Source organism: Microtus oregoni, unplaced genomic scaffold (genome assembly GCF_018167655.1).
Source record: "Microtus oregoni isolate MIOR12 unplaced genomic scaffold, Mior012 000045F_ref0000178, whole genome shotgun sequence".
NCBI lineage: Eukaryota > Metazoa > Chordata > Mammalia > Rodentia > Cricetidae > Microtus > Microtus oregoni.
In genome coordinates, this window is record NW_024543219.1 from 4,226,894 (window position 1) to 4,249,547 (window position 22,654).

General features: G+C 45.4%; 1 protein-coding gene across 1 annotated transcript; it reads left to right on the forward strand.

Moving 5' to 3' along the window:
• Positions 1 to 9,122: 9,122 nt before the first annotated feature.
• Positions 9,123 to 22,424, forward strand: LOC121434872 (ubiquitin-40S ribosomal protein S27a-like). The gene is made up of 4 exons (XM_041633890.1): positions 9,123 to 9,140; positions 12,136 to 12,198; positions 21,691 to 21,825; positions 22,245 to 22,424. Exons 1-4 carry the CDS (start codon positions 9,123 to 9,125, stop codon positions 22,422 to 22,424), a joined length of 396 nt encoding a protein of 131 aa, XP_041489824.1.
• Positions 22,425 to 22,654: the final 230 nt, after the last annotated feature.

Genomic DNA, 22,654 nt, shown 5'->3' on the forward strand with positions numbered 1-22,654 from the left:
AATGAAGATATTGAGCTGCAAATTATGGAAAGTAACAGTTTGGGTCAGTGAGGTGGCTCAGGAGATAAAGGGGCCTTTCTACCAAACCTGATGACTTCTGGGAGAGCAACTTCCTGAAGAACTTGTCCTCTGGCCTCCTACTGCCTGCTCTGCCATGTGTGTGGCGACAAACACAATAAATAAATAATATTTTAAAAGAAAAGTAGCAGTTGAAGTTAAAAAGAAATAAAAGACCTGAGCATTAAGTTCTTTTCTCAAATATTTAATTGGCCAATCAGACCCTCAGAAATGTCCCTTCTCTTTGACCCTTTTTCCTCATTCGTAAAAGAAAGCAGCACAGAGCTGTTTAGGGACTGAACAAGTTTTGTGACGGTGATGTGCAAATGTAAACGGGTAGTGCTCTGAGGACCAAGAAATCACCCTGAGATGGCTCAGCCACAAACTATCATTTGGATTCCAGCATCGCCCACCACAGGGCAACTGACTTTAGGCATGCAGTAACTGCTCTAAGCCTGTCTCCTCATGTGTAAAGTATAGATAATCCCTCCTTTCTGAGACACAATGAGCACCCATGAGTAGAACTTGTAGACATCAATAAATGCTTGTCATAATTGGTTGGGTAGAGTACTAGAGATATATTAGGCTTAACGGTGCACACCAATAACTCTGGCACCCAGAAGGCAGAGGTAGAATGATAGTACCAGTGAGTTTTTATAAAATTGCCTCAAGCTAGGGTCATCCGAATTAGAGGGACCCTTCATTAGAGTGATCTGTGGGCATGACCATAGGGACATTTTCTTGATTAATGATTGACATGGAAGATCCCAGGCCTCTGAGGGGCACATCATCACAGGGCACATAGTGGTTCTGGGTTGTAGAAGAAAGCTGTCTGAGCAAGCCAAGAGGAGCAAGTCAATAAGCATCACTCCTCCATGGCCTCTGATTCAGTTCCTGCCTCCAGATTCCAGTCTCGACTTCTTGCCCTGACTTCTCTTCATGGTAGACTGTGATTGGGGTGTGTATGCCAAATAAACCCTTCCTCCTCAAGGTGCTTTTGATCAGAATGTTTTATTACAGCTATGGAAAGCAAACAAGAACAAGGATCATGAGCTTAAGACCAGCCTGGGCTACATAGGGAGACCCTGTGACAAAGGAAAAATTGCTAGGCTTACAGAACCATACCATCTTGCCTGGGCAGAAAAAATTAGGTATAGCAGTTTGTGGGGACTACTTTGGTATACCTACCACCAACACTATGCTCAAATGTAATCAAGATAATGATGATTACAAACAGATCAATGCTACTTCAAATCAAATGTATTTTTTTTTTAGTTTTTGAAAGGAGTTTAGTGTAATTTTTCTTTTCTTAAGAAAAAAAAAGAGAAAAATTAGTTTATATAGCACAATGAACACATTGGGTAGGCCAGTAACAAAGAGCTTTCTGGTGAGTGTGAACTACTCCTCTTCCCAATATGGCGGCCAGAAGACTAAGGTTCTGATCTAAGAGTTATTTGAGTCTGAAGGTTAGGTAGCTAATGTAAACTAATACTTTGACTTTCCCCATTGATTAAAAAAAAAAAAAAAAAAGAGCCAGGCAGTGTCAGTGTACACCTTTAATGCCAGCATTTATTTGTTTGTTTGTTTGTTTGTTTATCTCTGAGTTCAAGGCCAGCTTGGTCTGTAGGGTCAGTTCCTGGACAGCAAGGGAAAGCCTGTCTGTGCGGGGAAGGTGGGGAGGAAAGAAGTTAGGCATTCACGGCCAATCTCGGGTACTCATGGCCAATCTCGGGTACGTGGTAAATTCAGGGCTAGTTTGGGTTACACAAGACTCTGATGGAGAAGAAGGAGGAAGAAGGCAGACATGAGAGATTCTTCTTTCATGAAAGGATGATGCTAGTCTCCTTAGTATGGTAAGAAGTTCTCAACCTGTGCCTCACAGCCCCTTTAGGGGTCGAGTGACCCTTTCACAGGGGTCACCTAAGACCATCGTGCATATCAGACAGTTACATTACCATTCATATTAGTAGCAAAATTACATTTAGGAAGTAGCAACAAAATAATTTTATGGTTGGGGATCACCACACATGAAGACCTGTATCGAAGGGTCGTGACATTAGGAAGGCTGAGAACCACTGCTGTAGGGTAAGAGCCCTTTCAGGAATGGCTTCTTAGAAAGCAAGGGCAGTGGATTCTTGGCCCCTTGGGAAGAAGGTTGCTTCCCTTTCTTTCCTGTCTGTTAAAGCAGACATCCTACAGTTTCCAGAGTTATCAGTCAAGTTTCCTTTTTCCTTTTCTTTGAAACAATGTCTCATGCAAATCAAGCTTAACTTCAGCTCTTGATCCTTTGGCTTCCTCCTCCCCTGTGCTGGATTCACAGCCCTGCACCACACAGAAAACATGCCAGAATAGAACCTGGTACTGAGAGTGGGGTATTGTTGCTGTAATGAATTATTAAAAATTGCTGCGGATCCCCGAGTAGCTTGCTGCAGGATCCTCCGGCAGCAGTAGGCAGTGGGCAGGGGATCCTGAGAGCAGCCAGTCCCAGGCAGGGATGGCTCATGAGCCATGTGGGCAGCGGGTGAGAGACAGATAGGCACACCATGTAGAGAGGTTACATATTTATTTAGTGGTGATGGAAGGAAGGGAAAAAGGGAGAAGAACAGAGAGAGGGGGTGAGGGAGGGAGGAAAGAGGGGAGGGGGGAGGGAGGGAGGGAGAGAGGAAGGGAGGGAGGGAGAGAGAGAGAGAGAGAGAGAGAGAGAGAGAGAGCTGCTTGTCCGAGAGGGAGCCAGAAAAGAGAGAGAGACTAAGGCTGCAAGCAGTAAGGAAGACCTGCCTGTCTCAGCGGATGGGGGAGGGAGTAGGCGTGGCTTGTCTCTTAAAGAGACAGATCATTAAAGCTGCGACAGACCAGTTGCTTTGGGGAAGACCGTGGAAGGAATTTGGTACTTTGAGCTGGAAAAACCATTTAGTGTTCAAAGCTTAATGCGTTGTTGTGAGAGTTTGGAAGAAAGGCACGTTGAGAACATTGATGGAGATCTGGCTTGAAAAGTTTCAAAGGGGAGCAAAGACCAAAGAAGGTAACAATGCCTACTCTGCCAGTGTATCTAGAATCTTGTTTTGTTTTGTTTTTGAAGGCAGGCTTTCTCTGTGTATCCCTGGCTGTCCTGGAAAGGAACTCACTCTGTGTACCAGGCTGGCATCGAACTCATCGCCTTCTCTGCCTGCCTCTGCCTCCAGAGTGCTGGGATTTTTATTTATTTATTTAATTTTTTTTTTGTTTTTTTTCAAGACAGGGTTTCTCTGTGGTTTTGGAGCCTGTCCTGGAACTAGCTCTTGTAGACCAGGCTGGTCTCGAACTCACAGAGATCCACCTGCCTCTGCCTCCCGAGTGCTGGGATTAAAAGCGTGCGCCACCACCGGCCAGCCAAGAGTGCTGGGATTAAAGATGGACACCACCACACCCAGCTGCATCTAGAATCTTATCCAATAAAACATGCTCATCCACAAGTCTGTGAGCATCCATAAAAACACCTGCGCTCCTGGGGAGGGCAACCCTGGGGCCTAGAGAAGGGAAGGGTGCAGTCGGGCTGAATGCCCCTACAGGTGACCCGGGTGAGGTCCTATGTAGGCTGCAATTTCTATGAATCTAGTGAGATGGAATACCAAGAGTACAATAGCCTGACATAGAAAAGAAGGGGATCCTCACCAAACATTCTAAACATTCCACAAGGCCCCTGGGGAAATGCCTGGTTTAGGAGTTTTCAAGCAGGAAAGAGAGGCCTTCTGCCTCCTTTCATCTGGAGGAAGAAATCAAGGAATGGATGAACTTTGTACACAGTGGCCTTGGTGAGTACACACAGACCAGGCGCTGAACTAAAGCCTTTATCTGTGAAAGCCAAAAGGGACAAAATGCCCCCAGAGGAGAGTCTGGAGGACTGGAAGAATGCCTCAGGGGTTGAAATCATGCTGATCCCATGGCTTGCTAACTCTGTGACTGCCCTGCAGAATTTACAAAGAATGGAATTTTAACCAGGTGGTGGTGGTGCACTCCTTTAATCCCAGCACTCAGGTGGCAGAGGCAGGCCATCTCTGTGAGTTCAAAGCCATCATGGTCTACAGAGTGAATTCCAGGGCTGACTCCATAGCTACTGGGAAACCTTGTCTCGAAAAACACACACACACACAATGCAATGGTAATTTATTGGTTCTAGATTTTTGGTTCTAGATGTGGGGAAGTTTGTCAGGGTGCCAAATGGGGAGAGCCTTCCTACTGCCTCACTGAGGACAGCAACACATGAGCAGACACCCAAATGAGTAAGGGGCCATTGTAATTATAAATCTGCTGGCCAGCCCCATCACCTGGGTACCCTGTCCCTTTAAGAAACAAGCCCCACCTTCCAGCACTCCCAATGTCCCCCTCAACTGATCTGTCTCCTCTCTCTCTGTCCTTCTTCTGAAAAGGCAACTTCTGCCTCTCCCTTTTCCCTTTTTTTTTCTCTCTCTCTCTCCCCTCATAACCCCCTTATCCTTATACCCTTCCCAATACCCACTCAGTAAACTCTATCCAAACTTTCTCTAAACTCCTTAGTATTGTCACAATAGCAATTCAATTTGAGCTCCCTCCCCCCCACCCCCTGAGTTTGATGTAGCCTAGCCTGGCCTTGAGCTCACTGTGTAACAGGACAACCTTGAACTCCTGAATGTTCTGTTTGTGTTTCCTGAGTGACAGCCCTGGTGGCCAGGAGTCCTGAAGGAAAGGAAAGTATTCTAACTACAGCAGTAACCAAGTCTTTTGAAGCCTGAGTTTCTTCACTAAAATGAGAGACTCACACATCCTGTGTCCTTGAGAGAAAGCTCTCATTTCTGGTGTCATTTGTAGGTCCCAGCACACGTCTGTCTCACTCGTCTCGCTTGTTCCTAAAGTCCTTTTCTTCTTTGTGGCTTTGTTATCTTTTAAAGAGTGATTCATTTCATGGTTAGGGATGGTTTGTGTTATGGAGTGTTTACCGGAGAAGACTGCTCAGACACAGGTGTAAGCCCACAGAAAGTCTTCACTAGCTGGCTGGCAACTACTCTGGAGATTTGGGACCCCAGTGTAGCACTGAGCCTTTCTCAGGGTGAGCGCTTAAGCACAAATAAAACCCGTGTTCTGGGTTGACATCGTTCAGTTAACAGCGGCTAGCCAGAGAAAAGCATCCGAAGAGCACACTTAGTCACCATTGGTAATGTCCACCATGTAGTCTAGGGCCCAGGAACATCGCTGTGCCCAGATGGGTGACGGACAAGGCAGACTCACCAGTGCCTGGATAAGAGAACTGCTGTGTTAACCAGCAAGGTGGACCAGCCAGCGTTAGACTCAGAAGAACTGCCGAGATGAGATGCTTTAGATAGTGGACAAATTCCATTCGCACCCTTGTAAGTCCTCTCACTTTAATTTGGGCTGTTACCAATCACAATAAGTTTTGTCAATCAATGGGCTGACAGTCTAACCAGCAATCCCAGCCAGTTATTGGCTAGAAATGACTAACTCTATCCCCAAGGTCCTTTCCTGTGGCATGGAATCTGATTCCCCAGGCTTTCCCTGTTTTCAAAAGACCGGTTCTTTCTTAAGGAGTTTTTCAGGAAGTCTAGCTTTACAATTCTAATCTTTGTGATGGAAACTCCCTTGTTCCTGACAACAAGGGGCCCAGCCACAGAGCACACATAGAATTATAAACTATGTAACCCTATCTCAAAAGATAAACTCCCACATCTTTTCTTTCTCCAATACGATGATCAGACACTTACAGTGGGGGCAGTAGTTTGAATGCAATTGGTCCCCATAGGCTCGCAGTGGGTGGCACTCTTAGGAGGTGTGGCTTTGTTGCTATAGGTATGGATGGCCCTGTTGGAAGAAGTGTGTAACTGTGGGAGTGGGCTTTGAGGGCTCATATACGCTCAAGCTGCCGCCAGTGTCCCAGATTGATGGAGGAAGGTCATTGGCTAATAAAGGAACTGCCCTGGCCCATTTTATTGGTTAGAGGATAGGTGGGAGGAGTAAACACAACAGAACGCTGGGAGGAAGAGGAAGTGAGGTCAGTCTCGACAGCTTTCCTCTCGGGAGCAGATGCCTGAGAGAGATGCCATGCTCCTGGCTCCTGGGCAGACGCACGCTATGAAGCTCCGACCCAGGATGGACATAGGCTAGAATCTTCCCGGTAAGCGCACCTAGGGGCGCAACACAGATGATTAGAAATGGGCTAAATTAATATGTGAGAATTAGCCTAGAAGAGAATGGGCCAAGCAGTGATTAAATGAATACAGTTTGTGTGTTGTTATTTCAGGGGCATAAGCTAGCCGAGCAGGCAGCCGGGGTGCTGGGGACGCAACCCTGCCGCCCTTATTACAACACCAGATCATTTACTATTGCCTGCATATCAAGATGTAAAACTCTCAATTCCTACTCCAGCACCATGTCTGCCTGCATGTCACCAGTCCCACCGTGATGATAATGGACTGATCCACTGAACTGTAAGTCACCCAATTAAATGTTCTCCTTTAGAAGAGTTGCCATGGTCATGGTGTCTCTTCCCAGCAACAAAAACCCTAACTAAAGAGTTCAAAGAGTTCAAGGCCAGCCTGGTTTACAGAGTGAGTTCCAGGACAGGCTGCAAAGCTACACAGAGAAACCCTGTCTCAAAAAAACCAAAAAACAACAACAACAACAACAAAAAAGGGAATATGGATGGGGCTTCTAGTTTATAGCCATGTTTGGTATCACCTCCCCTGTATCTGACTTTATCAGTTCCCAGGAACATTCCATGTTCCAGCCCCAGTAAGCAGCAGAACTTGGCAGCCTCAGCCACAAGATTCTGTCTGTAGCGTCAAGGAAACAAGAAAGAGGTTATGGAATCTCCCTCTGAGATTAAGGAAAGCCACTGAGGCCAGGTTTATGTCAGCGGTGTCTCTGCATGTGTTGGACCCAGCCATGACAAGCTCGATAGAGGCCTGAGTCTCAATAGTTTATCCTGGTTCCAAGAAAGACCACAAACTGAGACTAGCCAGGCATCACTCAGGAGCAGACAACCCAAAGGAAATTCCTAACAACTGTTGTAGATACGCTCACCTGCCAGCACACACCCATCGCTTTTCACCAGGACACTCCTAGACAAATGCCAGCCAATCAGGGGTCCTGGACCTTAGAAATTCCTCACCCCCACTTTTGCTGCTACAAAAACCCAACCCCAACTGAGCTTGGGGCTCTCTGATCACCCAGAACTTGGACACACAGAGAGTCTGAGTTTGCAAACTTGTGTAAGAATAAAGGCTCTTTGCTTTTACATACAGGACTCGGTCTCCTAGTGGGTTTTGGGAGGACTCTGTGACCTGGGTATAACACATGGAGGCCTGGGGGGGGGACATTGTGTGAAGATGTAAAGGTGAAACCTGGATTGACTTAGAAACCCCAAGATATTGGAGATGACAGAGTTATGGGATATTTACCAAGGAAAGCTGCTAACAGGAGTAAAACCAGCCCAAGAGGAAGAAGTGTGTTGCAGTCAACAAAGCTGAAAGGAGTTGGAGATCTGAAAAGCATTTTGACCTCAGACATGGAAATGCAGAGTTTGAAATTTGCCCTGCTTTTTTTTTTTTTTTTTTTTTTTGGTCTTGCTTTGGTGCAGTATTTCCTCATTATGGACCCCTTCCTCCTTTTTTTTTTTTAAAGGATACATTTTACACATTTTTAAAGTTTATTTATTAAGCATACAATGTACTGCTGGCAAGGAAGGTCTCATTACAGATGGTTGTGAGCCACCATGTGGTTGCTGGGAATCGAACTCGAGACCTCTGGAAGAGCAGCTAGTGCCCTTACCCTCTGAGCCATCTCTCCAGCCCCTCCCCCTTCCTCCTTTTTGAAATGGTAATGTATATCCTACACCATTATATGTTAGAAGTTGATGTGGGAGTCCCCTCAGTATGCTGTGAATACCATTGGTTAATAAAGAAACTGGCTTGGCCTAATAGGGTAGAACAGAGGTAGGTGGGGAAAACTAAACTGAATGCTGGGAGAAGGAAGGCGGAGTCAGGGGAGAAGCCATGGAGCTGCCATGCTGAAACCTTGCCAGTAGGCCACAAGCCTCATGGTAAAATATAAGATAATGGAGATGGGTTGATTTCAGATGTAAGAGCTAGCTAGCAATACACTTAAGTAATTGGCCAAGCCATGATTTAACTAATACAGTTCTGTATAGCTATTTCAGGAATCTGGGCAGCCGGGAAATGAACAAAAGGCCTCCTTACTACAAGATGTAAGTATGCAATCTGCTTTTTCATTTTGATTTTATAGGGATTATAGTTAAGAGATTGCATAAGTCTCAGAAGAGACTTTGAACTTTTAAACAGAGTTGATACAATGATAGACAATGGGGACTACTGAAGTTGGACTACATGGATTCTGCATTATGATATGGCTACAAGTCTATGGGGACCAGAGAGTGAAATGTGGATTGAATGAAAATTTGCCTGATTGGCCCATAGGGTATGGCACTGTTAGGAGGTGTGGCCTTTTTGGGGTGGGTGTGGTTTTGTTGGAGGAAGTATTAGTGGGGATGGGCTTTGACATTCCATATGATCAAGTCGGGGGCCAATGTCTTATTCTCTTCTTGTGGCCTGCCAATCCGGATGCAGAACTCTCAACTCCTTCTCCAGAACCATGTCTGCCTGCACGCTGCCTTGCTTTCTTCCCACCATGAGGATAATGAACTAAACCTCTGAACGGTAAGCAAGCCCCAATTAAATGTTTCCTTATAAAAGTTGCCATGGCCACAGTGTCTCTTCATAGCAATCGAAACCCTGATTATGACAGCGGGAAATGCTGCCACCCACCTGGAAATGGTATCTCTAAAAACTAGCAAGTTCTTATATCTTCCCCTGACAGGCCTGATCTTGGTGAAGTCAGTTTTCCCAGCATTTGTCTGAGTGTTAGTCTCTCATTCAGACTACTTCCTAAGTAAGGGATCTCTGTTTTTCATTGAATAAACACAAATCTGGCATCTGGCTGAGATATTTTTGCGCTAGGATGTCCATTCTAGTTATAACATATCTTGGACTGAGCAACTCAGAAAGCTTTGTGGAACCCAGATGGGTTGCCCGGTGAACGTGAGTTACCACAATCTTGCTAGTTGTTTCTGGTACAATGATCTTTCCACCTGGTGTCCTCTACCAATCTGTAGGTTTGAATTGTCCATTTCTTCTTTACTACAGAGTTAATATGCCCCACTGTCTTTAGGACCATTTGTCAGACAGCCAGGTCAGCGGCTGGTAGTGAAGTATAACAATTCCTAGTCTCTAGGAGGTCCAAGATTTTCTAATGTCCTTGCTTTCCAGCAGGGAGAAGCCCTCTTTCTCTATAGGTTATACTGTGGACATACCCAGTAGTAAAAGCACAGTAACTGTCCACACATATGATAGTGGACTTTTCTTTTCTCTGTCTGAGAGCCTGGGTCAGATCAATCTGTTCTATTATTTGGGCCAAGGTCCCTGTCTTAGTTGTGGTTTCTTTCACTGTGAAGAGACACCATGACCACGGAAACTCTTATAAAGGAAAACATTTAACTGGAGCTGGTTTACAGTCTAGAGGTTTAGTCCATTATCATCATGGTAGGAAGCAAGGCATTGTGCAGGCAGACACGGTGCTGGAGAAGGTGCTGAGAGTTCTACATCTTGATCCACAAGCAGCAGAAGACTAGTATCACGTTGGGCATAGCTTGAGCATATATGAGACCTCAAAGCCTAGCCCCGTAGGGACACACATCTTCCAACAAGGCCACCTATGCCAACAATATCAGACCTCCTGAGTACCACTCCAGTCAAGCATTGAAACACATGAGTCTGTGGGGGCCGTTCCTATTCAAACCACCCCAGGCCCAACTCAATGCAGTTAGAATAACGATTGTAGCTTCTACACACCAGGTTTCATCTTTCATCTCATACAGCCATGGATGAGTTGTCATCAGGCAAGAGAGTAACAACAGGGTTGATAGCAGTGGATTTCTCAAACTGGACTCAAAAGCAGTTCAGGAGTAGAGCCTGGTAATGGGTCGGTCACATAGACATTAGACAGCCAGCATTGGCAGTCCTCAGAGGAGAGCCTCAATGACTGATGTGGAGTGATTTGACTTAAAAGATCCTGATGAGAAGTTTACTCGCTTGTTTGGTTTTCATCAGACTAGCAGTAGCTGCCACAGCCCTTAGGTGAGCCATCCTATGGCTACATAGAGGGTACAATTTTTTGTCACAGGGTGTTTCCATGGCCCCAAAGTTTGGTTAAAACCCCTCCTGTCTTTTGTTTTGTGAACAAACTGGTCTTGAGACATCTGGAAGTGCTAGGACTGGAGTCAAAGTCAGAGCTGTTTCTAAAGTCTCAAAAAAAAAATTTTTCCACTATCTGGGGCTGACTGGATGGCAAAGGCAATCGTTTTAGCATCTGTCTTTAATTCTTCTGAAAAGGACCTAGAAAAAAATGTTTAGTCTCCTTGGTCAGTGTTGGAGAGAAGGGATAATCCCATTTTGTCCCATTTGTCTGGCAATGATCTCATGCCCAGCCCAGGGGCAGTTTTTCTACTTTTTCCAGAATGGTGAGTTTCTAGTTATACAGGATCATTAGTTTAAAAGAAGACATACATTATGCAAAAGAAAGAAGAGAAACTTTCTCTTTTCCTTCTGGCTCAGCCCAGGGGAGCTTTCCCCCTTCCCAGGGGCTGCTTAGAGCAGGCATGGAGCAGAGGGAACGCTCACCTGTTTACACAGTCGCAATAGAGGGCAGCTGGCCCTGGATGAGAGTTCTGGCCCCTCCCCACCTCCACACAGGAACCAACCCTGACCCTTGAGCCCGGAGTCAAACAATGAAACAAGCAAGCATTTGGGCTCCCATAGTGGGACAGATGGAGGTTTGATTTGGTCTCTCTGGGGTGACCTGGCAGAGCCAAAAGGATTCAGGTTGCCAAGAGGAAGGGCACAGGTCTTAAACCAGGAGGTTCTCACACCAAAGAAAGTCACAGGGCAATATAGGAAAACAGAACTGACAGAAAGACACATACGGAGAGACACACAGGGTAAAGACAGCCAGGAGCGGCCACACCTGAACAGACAGGTAATCCAGTATGTCTTGCATGGATACCAGAAACTGGATCAGTGGCTGCATCTTACCTCTTTTGTATGTCCAAATGGAAGGTGCCTTAACCAAACCCAACCTCCAGAGGTGACTCTACTGATATTTCATTTGTAATCTAGCAAGTAAAGCTTACCTGAAGATTAGAGTGCAGAGCTAAACCACTGGATAGGCAGGCAGTGGTGGCACAGTGGGTCTTTAATCCCAGCTCTCAGGATGCAGAGAGCAACCGCTCTCTGTGAGTTCGAGACCAGCCTGGTCTACAAGAGCTAGTTCCAGGACATGCTCCAAGGCCACAGAGAAACCCTGTCTCAAAAAAACCAAAAAACAAACAACAAACAAAACAAAAAACAAACAAAAGACAGGAATGATATGACTGGACAGGACGAGGAATACAAGGCTGGATGAGTAAGGAGCACAGGGCAATCTGAAGTGCAGTCTGCGGCAAACAGTCAGAGGACGCAGTCTGAAGAGGCAGTCTGAGGACAGAATCACCTTTTTGGTCTGAGGATTCAGTAGAGGTAAAAGGTCTCTCTGGTGTCTGGCTGCAACTGCTTCTCTGATCTCAACTTTCACTCTCTAATACCCGACTCCAGGTTTTTATTAAGAACAATTAGAATTCATGCCACAAGAGGCAGACTATGTGACTTTCTCATGTTTCCTTTTAGGAGCAAGGTACCAGATTCCTCTGAAGTACTAGGCAGTGATTGGTAAAAGGGAGTCTTGGGGACTTGGAACTTAGCTTATACATCCCCTGGGAGCTCCTTGACCACGACACTCTTCCTGCTCCAAGGAGCCCTGAGCACACACACCGGCCCCTCCCCACCATCCCCCAACCCTGCCAGTGTCTCAAGGTCTCTGGGGATCTTAGCAGGGCCTCCAAAACTGTTGTGGGGTAGCTACCAGAGAAGACTGCTCAGACACTGGTTTAAATCAATTGAAAGTCTTTATTTGCCAGCAATGATGTGGTTTTTATCCCTCCAGATTGGTGCCATGAAGATCTTGTTACCAGGTGACAGTATTAAGATGACATGGAACATTCAGGAGGTGGGACCTGGTGGTAGGTAGGTCCTTAGGACAACTGAGAAGTACCGTGGAGGGGTTTGGGGTTCCCACCTTACAGAGACATGGAGGATTTTTTTGCTCATAGATGTGCAGAAGGGGAACCTGGAATGTTGAATATACAGGGATGTTCCTTCAAGGGAAAGGATGCAAAACCTGTTTTTTGCCCAGAAGGCTGGAGTGGCTGTGCCATGTGGTCTGGTGACCTTTGAGCAATCTATGTGACTGAAGATTTTCTGGCGCCTGAGCTTTCTCCATGCCCATTCTTGTAAAACTGTTTTTTCACATAAAGCTATAGAAGTTATATCTTGCTGGGCAGTGGTGGCACACACCTTTAATCCCAGCACTTGGGAGGCTGAGGCAGGAGGATCTCTGTGAGTTCAAGGCCAGCCTGATCTACAGAGCAAGTTCCAGAACAGCCATGGCTACACAGGGAAACCCTGTCTTGAAAAAACAAAACAAACAAAAATTGGATGATCACAATAAGCATCAGCATCTGGAAGAAGCCAGAGGAGTGATGCCTGGACAGCAAGAAACCAAATTTTCTCTTGGGAAATGGAAGGCTATCCAAAGAGAAGAAGGTCCTGTCGGGTGTTCACAAGCACTGACACCTGTACACTCTAGAGTCCTGCCACAGAGTTAGAATTCTCCTGTAGTGCATGGAAAACTCCTAAGCATGGGCTTTGGTACCTCCCTGGCAGGTGTTGGCAATAGAGTGGAGAAAGTGTGGACTTTGCATTGGTTGATGGAGAGACAGCAGCTACTGAAGAATGCATGAAAGTCATTTCAAGAATGTGAGTTAACTTCAATTTTCTGCACCAAAGTTTCTGATATCAAATAAATCGTTAGAAAATTAATTTTGCTCAAGAAAAAAGAAATATCAGCCGGGTGGTGGTGGCGCACCCCTTTAATCCCAGCACTCGGGAGGCAGAGGCAGGCGGATCTCTGTGAGTTCAAGGCCAGGCTGGTCTACAAGAGCTAGTTCCAGGACAGGCTCCAAAACCACAGAGAAACCCTGTCTCGAAAAACCACACAAAAAAAAAAAAAGAAAGAAAGAAAGAAAGAAATATCATAGGCACGCATGCAATAGAAAGAAGAGAGAGGTATTAGGAAGTAGATATGATCAAAATATTTTGTGTGCATGTGAATTATTTTTCAAGGTATAAAATATTTAAAAGAGAAGTTTGTGGTAGTTTGTTTGTTCTTTTGTTTTTCTTTTGTTTTGTTGTTGTTTGTCTTTTTGAGACAGGATTTCTCTGTGTAGCGATGGCTGTCCTGGGGCTCTCTCTGTAGACCATGTTGGTTTCAAACTCAGAAATCTGTCTTCCTCTGCCTCCTGAGTGCTGGGATTAAAGGGTGCGTGCCACCTCTGCCCAGTAGCACTTGCGGTTTGAATGAAAATGGCCCCCACAATGAATGTTTGGAAGGTTGGTTCCCAGTTGGCTGAACTGTTTGAGAAAGATTAGGAGGTGCACCCTTGTTGCAGGACGTGTGTCACTGAAGGTAACCTTGGGATTTCAAAAGCCAATATCATTCCCAGTTATTTCTCTCTTTCTGCCTCCAGCTTGTGAGTCATGTGTGTAAGCTCTCAGTTACTGCTCTAGTGCCACGTTCGCCTGCCTGCTGCCATGTTCCCATCATGATGGTCATGGACTCTACAACACTTTGGACCCTTTGGAACCATAGTTCCCAAATTAAATGCTTTCTTCTATAAATTGCCTTGGTCATGGTGTGCCTTCACAGCAAGAGAAATAATGAAAATAAAACTAAACTTCAAGGTAAAGAACATGACTTTGGCCAGGCAGTGGTGACCCATGTCTTTAATCCCAGCATTAGGGAGGCAGAGACAGGTGGATCTCTGTGAGTTCAAGGCCAGGCTGGTCTACAAGAGCTAGTTACACAGAGAAACCCTGTCTCAAAAAAATATATACTTTGATGGCAAGAAAGATGGCTTAGTCAGTATAGTACTTGTATGCAAACCAGGACCTGAATTCAGATATTTAGAAACCATATAAAGAGTTCGGCATAGGCCTGGAGAGATGGCTCAAAGCTTAAGAGCACTGGTTGCTCTTCCAGAGGTCCTGAGTTCAATTCCCAGCAACCACATGGTGTGGTTCACAACCACCTGTAATGAGATATGGTGCCCTCTTCTGGCAAGCAAGCATACCTGCAGGCAGAACACTGTATACATATAAATAAATAAAAATCTTTAAAAAAAAAAAATAGAGTTCGGCATAACAGCCTGGTTTACAAGCACTAGTTCCAGGACAGTTAGGACTGTGACATGAAGAAACGCTGTTTTGAAAAAAGAAGCAGCCGGGCGGTGGTGGCGCACGCCTTTAATCCCAGCACTTGGGAGGCAGAGGCAGGTGGATCTCTGTGAGTTCGAGACCAGCCTGGTCTACAAGAGCTAGTCACAGGACAGGCTCCAAAACCACAGAGAAACCCTGTCTCGAAAAACCAAAAAAAAAAAAAAAAAAAGAAAAAAAGAAAAAAGAAGCAAAAAACAAGAAGCAAACAAAAAGAGTCCAGCATAAGGGCACATCTTTTTGTTTGTTTGGCTGGTTTTGCTTATGCTTTTTCAAGACCAGAATGGCCTTGAACTCAGAGATTTGCCTGCCCCTGCTTCCCTGCTGGAACTAATGGTGTGTGCCACCACACCTAGTCATAAAGGTACACTCTGCCATTTTAGCACTGGGTAAGTAGAGACTAGTACCTAGGGTTACAGATATGCCAACCTAGCCTAGTCAGTGAGCTACAGTTCCAGGGACAAACTATATCTGAAAAGACTCCAGAGAAACAACCCCTAAGATTGACATCAGCCCTAAACATATGAACACATATACACCCACCCACCCCCCCCCACACACACACAGTGGCCCAACCACACACATAGGAGAGTAGAACTTTGAATTGATTGTATTTTTTACACGCAGGGGGTGGAACTTGGGACCAAGCACACACCAGGGAAGCCTTCTGTCACTGAATAACATCTTTAAACCTTGAGATTTTTTGTTTTGTTTTGTTTTGAGTCAGTGTCTCCCTACACATTCCAGGCTAGCCTAGAACTCACTATCCTGAGTGGGAATTACAGGTATGTATGACCATACCAGATCCCTGAATTTACTTGGTTTATAAAAAAATTAATTACAAGCCAAGGAGTGGTGGTGCACATCTTGAATCCGAGCGTGCGAGAGGCAGAGGAAGGAGTGCGAGGTCAGCCTGGTCTACAAGAGCTAGTTCCAGGACTCTCTCCAAAGCTACAGAGAAACCTGTCTCAAAAAACAAAACAAAACAAAAAATTGCAGTCTAAAAATTAACAAGACTTTTATTCGTTACTATCATTTTAAATTTTTAGTCTTAATAATTTTTTGTGTGTATTTGAGTGTTTTGCTTGCCTATATTGAAGGAGCAGAACAAACTCCATTTTGAAAAAGAACTCTATTTTAGACAGGACCTAACTGGGGGGGTGGAGGGTAAATGCAGCCCAGGAAAGTCATAAACACGTCCAAGAAAGTATGCCTGCCCTGATCAAAGTGGCCCACCAGGGTGTCCAAACAACACTGAAAGACCCTACAGACCTCCTCCTCAAAACCCGCAGCTAGCGTGCTCCGGGGGAATGTCCTGTTTGCTTTAAAAAAATTCTCCAGATCAGCAGCCAGCCTGCTCTCGTAAGAACATCCCACGTGCTTGAGAGAGCAGGATGTCTATGAGATAGGAAGACTGCAAGGCAGGATGTCAATAAGATAGGACATCAACAAAACAGGTTGACTGCAAAACAGGATATCTAAAAGATAGGAACAGGATGACTGTTGCCAGGCATCCATGCTGAGAGAGGAAACCATTCATGCCCCCGCCTCATTCGGATAACCATGCTTTTGCTTCTGTAAACTTGCTTTTGCTCTCCCCTATAAAAAGCCCGCCCTCCAGTTGGCAGGCGCGCAAGTCTTCTGAGAGATCTTGCCGCCCACAGGTACCTGTGTCTACTCAATAAACCTCTTGCGATTTGCACGCATCCATGCATTCTCAGCCTGCTCCTTGGCGTTGGAGAGGTCTCCTCCCGAAAAAAGGTCCTCGTTGAGGGTCTTTCAAACACCTGTTTGCTGTGAACATCCTTGTAGGTATCTGATTAACCACTGTTTTAAAATTCTTGTCTGCTGACAGTCACTGTTTTGCAAATCCCCTACACCCCATCCAATGAATTCAAAAGTTGTATACTTTGCCCAATCCCAAAACACCAAGGCTTGTGCCACCCTTCTTGCAGTTTTTAACCTTTAAAATCCTCTAGGCAGTTCTTCTTGCTGTGTCCGAGTGTTCAATTACGGTCCGAGTTAGCTAACTTGTAGTCAAAATACCCCAGTGTGTTTGCATGAGATATTTGGGAGCTCACCAAATCCAGCTGGACTGGGACTGAACAAGCATGTCATCAAACTGGACCCTCTGAATGTGGCCAACAATTGGAGCAGACTGAGAGCCAATGACAATGGCACTGGGAATTTGTCTTTACTGCATGTACTGGCTTTTTGGGACCTTAGTCTATCTGGATGCACAGCTTCCTAGACCTGGATGGAGGGGGGAGGGCCTTGGACTTCCCACAGGGCAGGGTACCCAGGCCTCTCTTAAGACTGGAGGGGAAAGGAGGAGGGTGAGTGGGGGAGCAGGAGGGAAATGGGAGGAGGGGAAGAAGTGGAAATTTTTGAATGGAAAAATAAAATAAATAAAAATAAAAATAGATTACCCCAGCCAGGCGTGATGTGGCACATGCCTTTAATCTAAGTACTCGAGAGGCAGAAGCAGGCAGAACTCTATGAGTTCAAAGCCAACCTGGTCTACAAAGCAAGTTCTAGGGCTTTTACACAGAGACACCCTGTCTCTTTTTTTTTTTTAAATATTTATTTACTTATTTATTTAGTATACAATATTTTGTCTGTGTGCATGTCTGCAGGCCAGAAGAGGGTACCAGACCTCTTTACAGATGGTTGTGAGCCACCATGTGGTTGCCGGGAATTGAACTCAGGACCTTTGGAAGAGCAGGCAATGCTCTTAACCACTGAGTCATCTCTCCAGCCCGAGACACCCTGTCTCTTAAAAATTAATCAGTTTGCCAGGCGATGGTGGCACACACCTATTATCCCAACACTCGGGAGGCAGAGGCAGGCAGATCTCTGTGAGTTCGAGACCAGCCTGGTCTACAGAGCTAGTTCCATTACAGGCTCAAAAGCCACAGAGAAACCCTGTCTCGAAAAAACAAACAAAAAAAATTAATCAGTTTAATTTGAATAGGGTATCCTGTAGCCCAGGCTGGCCTCAGTATGGATGTTCAGCGAAGAATGACGACTTGGCCTCTGCCTCACCCTCAGTGCTGAGATTGTAGGCTTACACCTCCACATTTAGACTCCTCCCTGTGTTTTTTTTAATATTTATTTATTATGTATACAATATTCTATGTGTATGCCTGAAGGCCAGAAGAGGGTGCCAGACCTCTTTACAGATGGTTGTGAGCTACCATGTGGTTGCTGGGAATTGAACTCAGGACCTTTGGAAGAGCAGGCAATGCTCTTAACCACTGAGCCATCTCTCCAGCCCTCCCTGTGTTGTTAAAGTATTAAAGTGGAGGCAGGAGAAGAGAAGAGCCCTGGCAGTTCTTGCAAAGGACTCAAGTTCAGTTCCCGGGGCCCACATGGTGGTTCACAAATATCTATTAAGCCCAGTCCCAGGAAATCTGATGTCCTCTTCTGACCTACTCAGGCACCAGACACACATGTGGTACACATGCATAGATGTAGGCAAAACACTCATATCATAAAAAATTAAATAAGGCCAGGCGGTGGTGGCTCACGCCTTTAATCCCAGCACTCCGGAGGCAGAGGCAGGCGGATCTCTGTGAGTTCGATGCCAGCCTGGTCTACAAGAGGTAGTTCCAGGACAGGAACCAAAAGCTACGGAGAAACCCAGTCTCAAAAATTAAAAAAAAAAAAAATTAAATAAGTTGTTTAACAGAGGTGGCACATACCTTTAATCTCAGCACTCAGGAGGCAGAGGCAGGTGGATCTCTTGTGAGTACAAGGCCAGCCTGGTTTATAGCGGAAGTTCCAGGATAGGCTTCAAAGATATACAGAGAAACCCTGTCTCAAAAAACAAAAACAAAAAATTAATTAATTAATTAACACAGAAAATATTCTTATAAATATTGAAAGAAAATTAGTTTAGGAAAATATGTCTACAAAGCTACTTAATGGGCCGGGCGGTGGTGGCGCACGCCTTTAATCCCAGCACTCGGGAGGCAGAGGCAGGCGGATCTCTGTGAGTTCGAGGCCAGCCTGGTCTACAAGAGCTAGTTCCAGGACAGGAACCAAAAGCTACGGAGAAACCCTGTCTCGAAAAAAAAAAAAAAAGCTACTTAATGGCTCCCACTTGCCTCCAGGTCAATTTCTAAAGGGCGCACACCTTTAATCCCAGCACTCGGGAGGCAGAGGCAGGCAGATCTCCAGGTTCGAGGCCACCTGGTCTGCATAACAAGTTCCAGGATAGTCAGTCAGAGCTACACAGAGAAACCATATCTCGAAACAACAAATTAAAAAGAGAGAGTGAGAGAGAGATACTTAATCACTACATGATTCTGCTTGGCCTGGAACTCCCTAAATCAGTGGTTCTCAACCTGCCTAATGCTGCAACCCTTTAATTCAGTTCCTCATGATGTGGTGACCTCAACCATAACATTATTTTTGTGGCTACTTCATAACTGTAATTCTGCTACTGTTAAGAATGTAACTATCAGCCGGGTGGTAGTTGTAAAGCTTTTCTGGCCCGATAAGCCTCTCTCCTGATGCAATAATCCAAATCAGACCAAATCAAACCAAAGGCAGATCTCTGTGAGTTCAAGGCCAGCCTGGTCTACAAGTTCCAGGACAGGCCCCAAAGCTACAGCGAAATCTTGTCTCAGAAAATAAAAAAAAAAAGGAATGTAAATATCTTATATACAGGATATCTGATATGTGACCCCCATGAAAAGACGGTTTGACACCCATGTTGAGAGCTACTGGCCTACATAGACCAGTTTGTAGGGCCCAGCCATAACATTCTCAACAGCAACTACCCAGGCACCATCCAGGAGCAGATCATCCAAGGAGAAAGTACCTAATGTTCTGAAGGAAATACCTAACATTTCAACCATTGCAGATAGGAGCACCTGATGTCTCTCAGCACATACCCACCCCCTTTCACCAGAACACTGCTGGACAAATGGCAGCAATCTGGGGTTCTGAACCTTAGAAATCCCTTACCCCAACCTCTGCTAAGATAAAACCCCACCCCAGCTCCCCAGCTGAGCTCGAGACTCTCTGATCGTGCCACTGCTTTGGACACACGGACAGTCCAAGTTCAAACTTGAATAAAGGTTCTTTGCTTTTACATATGGGACTCAGGCTCCTTGGGTTTTTTTTGTTTTGTTTTGTTTTTTGGTTGTTTTTTTTTTGTTTTGTTTTGTTTTTTTGCCTTTTTGTTGTTGTTTTGGGTTTTTTTGAGACAAGGTTTCTCTGTAGCTTTAGAGCCTGTCCTGGAACTAGCTCTTGTAGACCAGACTGGCCTCAAACTCACAGAGATCCACCTGCCTCTGCCTCCGGAGTGCTGGGATTAAAGGTGTGCACCCCCACCTCCCGACAACATTCTTAATTTGTAAAAAAAAAATTCAGATTTCTCACCAAAGGCTAGGTATGAGATAATCCTTCAATTTTTTTTTTTTTTTTTTTTTTTTTTTTGGTTTTTCGAGACAGGGGTTCTCTGTGGCTTTGGAGCCTGTCCTGGAACTAGCTCTGTAGACCAGGCTGGTCTCGAACTCACAGAGATCCACCTGCCTCTACCTCCCGAGTGCTGGGATTAAAGGCGTGCGCCACCATCGCCCAGCTCAAGTTGTTCTTCCAAAGGAGGATTTGAAACTATGGTGTGAACTTGAATGTGAACAAGCAACCAATGAGTGGATGACAGATTCTGTCCGGTGATGAGTGGTTTTCACTCTGTAGCCCAGACTGGATCCTGATGTCTTGATGGTCTTCCTACCTCACCCTCCCCAAGTGCTGAGATCATAGGCATGAGCTATCATGTCTAGCTCATGCCTAACTATAAAATAGTCCTTATTTTCAACAAGGTTGAATGCAAACTTGATAGAAAGAAGGGAGGTGAGGCTGGAGAGATGGCTCAGGGGTTAAGAATCCAATTACCTGGCCAGTGTTTAATTACAGTTCGCTTCACATTTGGCTTTAGCCGGGCGGTGGTGGCGGCGCACGCCTTTAATCCCAGCACTCAGGAGGCAGAGCCAGGCGGATCTCTGTGAGTTTGAGACCAGCCTGGTCTACAAGAGCTAGTTCCAGGACAGGCTCCAAAACCACAGAGAAACCCTGTCTCAAAAAAAACAAAACAAAACAAAACCACATTTGGCTTTAAACTCAATCATTGGGATTAACACTACCATAGTAGAAACTCCTTAAAATATATACTATATAAAAGAAACCTAAATGTAATCACCAAAGAACAGTGGAGACAAAGCTCCAACCAGACATCTCTTGCCACCAAGTAAAACTTTCAGTGCCAGGAATGGGTTGTATCTAATTGAGTTGCTGGTCCAAAGAGCCCCAGGGAAACCCCCAAAGGACTCAGGCTATTTCCAAGACTGTTGGTTGCTCTCCACAAACTGACAGTAAGTCCCTATTGCTGAAGATAACACTTACGCATCTCATTGAACACAGAGAAGTTGAGCTGGTGCCTAACTGGAGCCTTCACTCCAACTGGCTAGTCCTTTTGGTTTTGTTTTGCTTTGTTGCTTTTTTTGTTTTTTTCGAGACAGGGTTTCCCTGAGTAACAGTCCTAGCTGTCCTGGAACTAGCTCTTGTAGACCAGACTGGCCTCAAACTCACAGGGATTCACCTGCCTCTGCCTCCCAAGTGCTGGTATTAAAGGCGTGCGCCACCACAGCCCGGCTAGTCGTTTTCATAGTACTGGAAGGCACTGTGCACACTACCAGAGGAGAAAGGTAGACACCAACCTAGCTATGAGCCCTTTGATCTACAATAGTGACCTGACTGCATAATAATTCAGGTGCAACCCTGTCACAGAGCCGTGGGAGTAACCTGGTGTAGGAGGTTCTTCTGTCTATGTGTTGCTTTCATTGGTTGAATAAAGAAACTGCTTTGGGCTGGAGAGATGACTCAGCGGTTAAGAGCACTGACTGCTCTTCCAGAGGTCCTGAGTTCAATTCCCAGCAACCACATGGTGGCTCACAACCACCTGTAATAAGATCTGGTGCCCTCTACTGGCCTGCAGGCATTCATGGAGGCTGAACACTGTGTACATAATAAATAAATAAATCTTTAAAAAATAAAAAAGTACAGCCATCTTCCAGCTGCTTGCCAGCGAAGATCAGCCTCTGCTGATCGGGAGGAATTCCTTCCTTATCCTGGATCTTGGCCTTGGCATTTTCTATAGTGTCCAACTTTGTCTGACTACTACATCCAAAAGGAGTCCACCCTTCATCTGGTGTTGAGACTTCATGGTGGTGCTAAGAAAAGGAAGAAGAAGTCTTACACTACCCCCAAGAAGAACAAGCATAAAAGGAAGAATGTAGTAATAAGAGTGGCGGGGCTGCGTCCCCAGCACTCCGGCTGCCCACATGGCTAGCTTATGCTCCAAAATAACAACACATAAACTGTATTCATTTAAACACTGCTTGGCCCTTTAGCTCTAGTCCTTACAGGCTAATTCTCACATCCCGATCAACCCATCTCTAATAATCTGTGAGCACTGGTCTTACCGGTAAAGGTTCAGCATGTCTAACCTGGCGGCTTGCTTCATCGTGTGCATCTGCCTGGGAGCTGGGAGCATGGCGTCTCTCTGAGGCGTCTGCTCCCGAGAGGAGAGCTGTGGAGTCTGAGCTCACTTCCTCTTCCTCCAAGCGTCCTGTTCTGCCTACTCCTCCCACCTATCTTCCAACCAATAAAATGGGCCAAGGCAGTTCCTTTATTAGCCTCCATCAGAAGAAGGTGAAGCTGACTGTACTCAAGTACTATAAGGTGGATAAAAATGGGAAAATTAGTCGTCTTTGTCGGGAGTGTCCTTCTGATGAATGTGATGCTGGAGTTTTCATGGCCAGCCACTTTGACAGACATTATTGTGGCAAGTGCTGTCTGACTTACTGCATCAACAAGCCGGAAGACAAGTAGTTGTGTATGAATGAATTAAAAAAAAAAAGAGCTAGTTCCAGGACAGGCTCCAGAGCTACAGAGAAACACTGTCTAAAAAAATAAAAAATTAAAAAAATTTAAAAAAAAAGAAGAAGAAGAAACTGCTTTGGCTTTTTGATAGGGCAACACTTAGGTAGGCAGAGTAGACAGAAAAAAATGCTGGGAAGAAGAGTCAGAGAGAGCCGCCATGGAGATGTCAGGTCAGACAT